At 61.1% G+C, this 4,297-nt stretch overlaps 1 protein-coding gene across 1 annotated transcript in view; it reads left to right on the forward strand.

The window, feature by feature from the left end:
- VOLCADRAFT_102878 (uncharacterized protein) overlaps positions 1-4,297 on the forward strand; it is a gene marked incomplete at its 3' end in the record, with an annotated part of 36,379 nt that overhangs the window by 23,216 nt on the left and 8,866 nt on the right. The window contains exons 29-36 of the mRNA XM_002945878.1: positions 468-593; positions 940-1,065; positions 1,395-1,516; positions 1,719-1,885; positions 2,224-2,277; positions 2,656-2,814; positions 3,234-3,560; positions 4,122-4,274. Of these exons, the coding sequence (XP_002945924.1) occupies positions 468-593; positions 940-1,065; positions 1,395-1,516; positions 1,719-1,885; positions 2,224-2,277; positions 2,656-2,814; positions 3,234-3,560; positions 4,122-4,274 (1,234 nt within the window). The remainder of the gene's footprint in view (positions 1-467; positions 594-939; positions 1,066-1,394; positions 1,517-1,718; positions 1,886-2,223; positions 2,278-2,655; positions 2,815-3,233; positions 3,561-4,121; positions 4,275-4,297) is intronic.

The raw sequence follows: 4,297 nt of genomic DNA on the forward strand, positions 1-4,297 counted from the left end.
CGTGCGGCAACACGCTTAACTACACCCTCGGGAAGTGAGCTGCAGGGACAACGTGCGAAAACTCTAGGTCACACTGACCTTTTGAGTGCGATGTACGACAATGGAAAATTTTCATCCGTACAATCCTGACTTACACCTTCGTTGGCCTTCATGGCACTCAGCATCGCAGCTCACAGCTCACAACACCGCACAACGTAGGACAGGGCATGTCGTACATGCCCTCCTCCAATGCCCCTGACGTAACCCCTCCAGCCCCCTAACCTCCCCCTCCCCAGCTTCACTCGTTCGTGGTCCGTCTTTCCCTTCCCCCTCCCCTCCCCTGACACCCCCATGGGCCCAGCCACACCCGCATTTCCGCTTAGAGGGCTGATTGTCGAATAATACCGCTGTTCCGTTGCTGGTTATGTACTTAAATTCGCTGTTAGATTTATTCGTACATATGCGCTGTCGTATTTGCCGTACCTCAGGCTGATGGGTAACCTCGTCGATATGGAGCGCTACCATCAAGGTGTGTATCTCGGGGTGCAGGGGCTGCAGCGGCTAGAACCACGAGTGTACGACTTGTGGACGACACAAAGCTTGCAGTACAACATGTAAGCGCGTGTGGGGTTTGGGGGGGAAGCGGGGACCTTCTTGGGATGTGGAAGGATGCTGGCGCCTTGTGCTGTGCCGTACCATGCCGTACTTCCTTATGCTGTCAAACCCCACGCCCCACACTCCACACTCCACACTCACACCCACATTCCACACCCCACACTCACATACATACATGCATACATACAGATGCACACGTCTCCCTCGTGCACTCCAGCCTGCTGAAACCACCGAGTAACTCCGTAGGGCCCGTGTTGGGCCCTAACCAACACAATACACACACGCACACGTATACACAGATACAGCCGTGCTCTCCCCCACCCACCCACCACCACCACCACACAGCTTCCTGGACGGCGCAACCCCCCAAGTGGTGGATGCCTCTGCGGGCGTGTGGCAGCTGGGAAACCGCTTTCTGGCCGCGTCCCGTGAGGCCCTCTACTGGCTGCCTAAGCTCAAGGACAAATACATGTGGGTCGATAGCAAGAGGGGTTGAGGGCGGAAGGGCGGAAGGGCGGGCGGGAGGGAGGGAGGGAGGGAGGAGGTTGCACATAGGGATCCCTGTCTGTGTTGGGGAGATGGAGATTCCCCCCCGCCAGTGCGAGGTGACAGGGTTCGACGGTCCCCTACCCCCCGGGGGGCCGGTATGGCGGGGGGGGGGGGGAAATGATTTCCCGTTGGTGCGTGTTATTTTCCTTTGTTACCCCCTCTTTGCGCTCCTTTGTAACCCCCTTTCCCGCCTTCCCTTTTCCCCTTTCCCCCCTTTACCTCCCCCCACCCCGTCCCCCCCAACCCCCCAGGTGGCACCGCACTTGGAGGTTCGTGCTGTCAGCCGGCATAGGGCCCCTGTTCTCGGGCTGCACACTCTCCCTGGACTACCTGATGACGTCAGCTTGGGCCTCCGTGGAGAAACTCAAAACAGGTGAGAGTCCGATCCAGGGGGGGGGGAGGGATTTTTTCGGGGGGGGAAAAATCGCCTCCTGTCCACTTGCCGTGTCTGTTCGTTGTTACCGTTGTGTCAGTTGTCAGTTGATATGCAGCTTGCAACAGTGGCCGCTTCTTGCGGGCGGATGCTGGTACGCACTTCCCGTACTTCTGTTCCCCCCCGCCCGCCCTCCTCCCAGATTTGATCGTGATGCTGGTGGTGGAGGCGCTGGTTGTTCAGCTGTTGTGTTCGGTCTACCAGTGGCGGCTGGTGGCGCGGGTGGAGGGGGCGCGAGTGGTGGGCCTTATGGCCATGCTGGTGCTGCCCACCCCCGTACTGAGGCAGCTGGCGAGCCAGGAGATCAAGGTGGGTCAAGTGGGGGCCGAGGTGGGGGCGGGGTAGGGGGGTGAGGTGGGGGTTGAACGGGATGATGCGGGAACGTGCCCACAAGGGGAGAGCCAGGTGGGTGGGCAGCTTTAGAGGGGAAGAGGGAGTCTTGCACTGCGAGCCGCCGACTGTTCCGATTTCGGTTAACTTACGAAACCATGTACTTATGACAAGGTGACGATGCCGCACGACACACACATACACAGACACACATATACATACACAGACACAGCTCACTAAACCCTGAGCCACAATACCCCCCTCCCCCCCTCCGTCGGGGGGAATCCCTCTCCATCGCCACCCTTCAACCGCTGAAGGTTTGGGACGAGGATGACGACAGCGATCGCGACAGCGACAGTGAGGATCTCCAGGTGCCGCATCAGCAGGGGTGGGTGGCGGCGGAGGGCTCCAGTAAACTACAGCTGCAACAGCGGCAGCCGCAGCAGCAAAACCAACAACACAGTCACCAACATCATCACCACCGTCACCATCACCATCATAAGCAGCGAAGTCAGGAGCAGGGAGGGACCGCGCGCCAAGAAGAAGAAGAAGAGGAAGAAGAAGAAGGCGGTGATGATGACGGTAGCGAGGCCAGCGCCAGAGCCGAAGCAGTGGCGGCGGCTGCAGCGGCGGCTGTAGCTCAAAAGCGGCAGCAGCCGCCGCCGCAGCAACAACCTATGGGAGTGTTGTTCAAGCGACGTGTGCCAGCTACTACAATTACTACTGCTGCTTCTGCTGTTGCCCCGGAGGCAATAGCGATGGGTCATGGTCGTACTGGTCAAATACACGTAACCCTGACACGACCGGGGGGCCGTAGGAGCACTGAAGGCGGCGGTGAGCCAGCCTCGGTCACCCCGAAACGCTGGTTGTCCGATGTCGTACCACGTGACGTGGCTGCCAGGCGCCAGGTGCGCGGTGGCGTGAGGGGGTGGGGGGCATAGAGATGGGCGGGATCTCCGCTGCGGGACTGGAACTGGAACTGTCGAATACCATTGACTTAATATGTGAACAAGGGGAAAACAGGGTAGCAGGCAGATATGGGGGGCCTGCTCGGCTGTGGCAGAGGATGCGGCTACTGCTGCTGATGCTGCTGCGGATGGCGTTGTTGCTGCTACAGCTGCCGCCCGGCAATGCCAACTACTGGATCGGCGGCATGAAACCCCTCCTCCTCTCTCCCTCTCTCCCTCTCTCCCTCTCTCTCTCTCTCCCTCCCCCTCTCCCTGACCAGGGGCCAGCAGAGATCGCGAAAACACTAAAGCCCTAAGAGAGCGACTGTCACCGATTACCCCAATTCCGACCTCAGTTCTTCCCCTGCACCCTTCTCCAGCCTTCCTACAAAACGGAACACCGCACAACCTCGGGCAACCCAATTCGATTTCCGCCCCCCCCACCCACCCCCCATACAATCTTTCTCCGATCGATGTTTCCGCTGATCCGCTTCCAGGCGCTGATGGGGGGCCGTACGGGCAAGATCCTGCGGCAGCCACCGGCGGCTGGCATTGGCACCAACCGCCCGGGTTTAACCGCCCGGGGCGGGGTTCCCCCCTCCCCGGGATTCCGTACACCGTCATCGGGGCCCAGCGGGGGCCCGTTGCGGCCGGGGGAGCAGCACGGGGCGCCTAGCAGGGGGAGGAGGTTGTCCTCGGGGTCCGGGGTGAGCGAAGGCGAAGGTGGAGGAGGAGGTGGAGGAGGAGGAGGAGCAGAGGGAAGGGGGAGGGAGCGGCGTGTCAGCGATGGTGGCGGCGGCGGTCGCTTGGCCCGAGCTGCGGGTGCGGTGCTGGTTGGCCAAGGCATACGCATAAATGGCAAGGTGCTCGTGCCATCTTACGGCAACATGTCGCGACTGGTGGTGAGAGGAGGGACGGGAACTGAGGGGGAGGCCGTGGGGGGCCTGGGGTTTGGAAAGAGGAGGGAGAGGGACGGGGCGGGCATTGGGATGTGGGTGGGAAGAGGGGGGCGGGAGGGGGACGGCGCAGAGCAAGGTGGGGAGTTCACTCTGTGGACGTCCCACTGCCCTCTCCTCCTCTCGGTCGCACGCACCATCATCGGACCCTCACAAGGCGATTAATTGTTTCCCCCCCAAACCCCCAACCCCCCCAAATCTAAACCCAAATCCCCTAACGCACCCACCCCGCCTCATCTCTCAACTCCCCTCTCCCCCCTCAACGCGCTGTCCCCCACATCCCCTCCCCCCTTCCCGCCTACCACCTCCCAGGCCCCCTTCCTGCTTCTGAATGCCTGCGTCGTCGTTATGTATGTCGTGTCTCTGACTCTGCTGTCCGGCATGCAAGGCCCCCTTGCCTCGCTAAACATGGCGGCACATGTCGTATACCGCTATACACACATGCGCTGCTGTGCCTGGGGGCTGGTGGCGGCCGACGATGTGGAGAC

Source organism: Volvox carteri, assembly GCF_000143455.1.
Source record: "Volvox carteri f. nagariensis unplaced genomic scaffold VOLCAscaffold_1, whole genome shotgun sequence".
NCBI lineage: Eukaryota > Viridiplantae > Chlorophyta > Chlorophyceae > Chlamydomonadales > Volvocaceae > Volvox > Volvox carteri.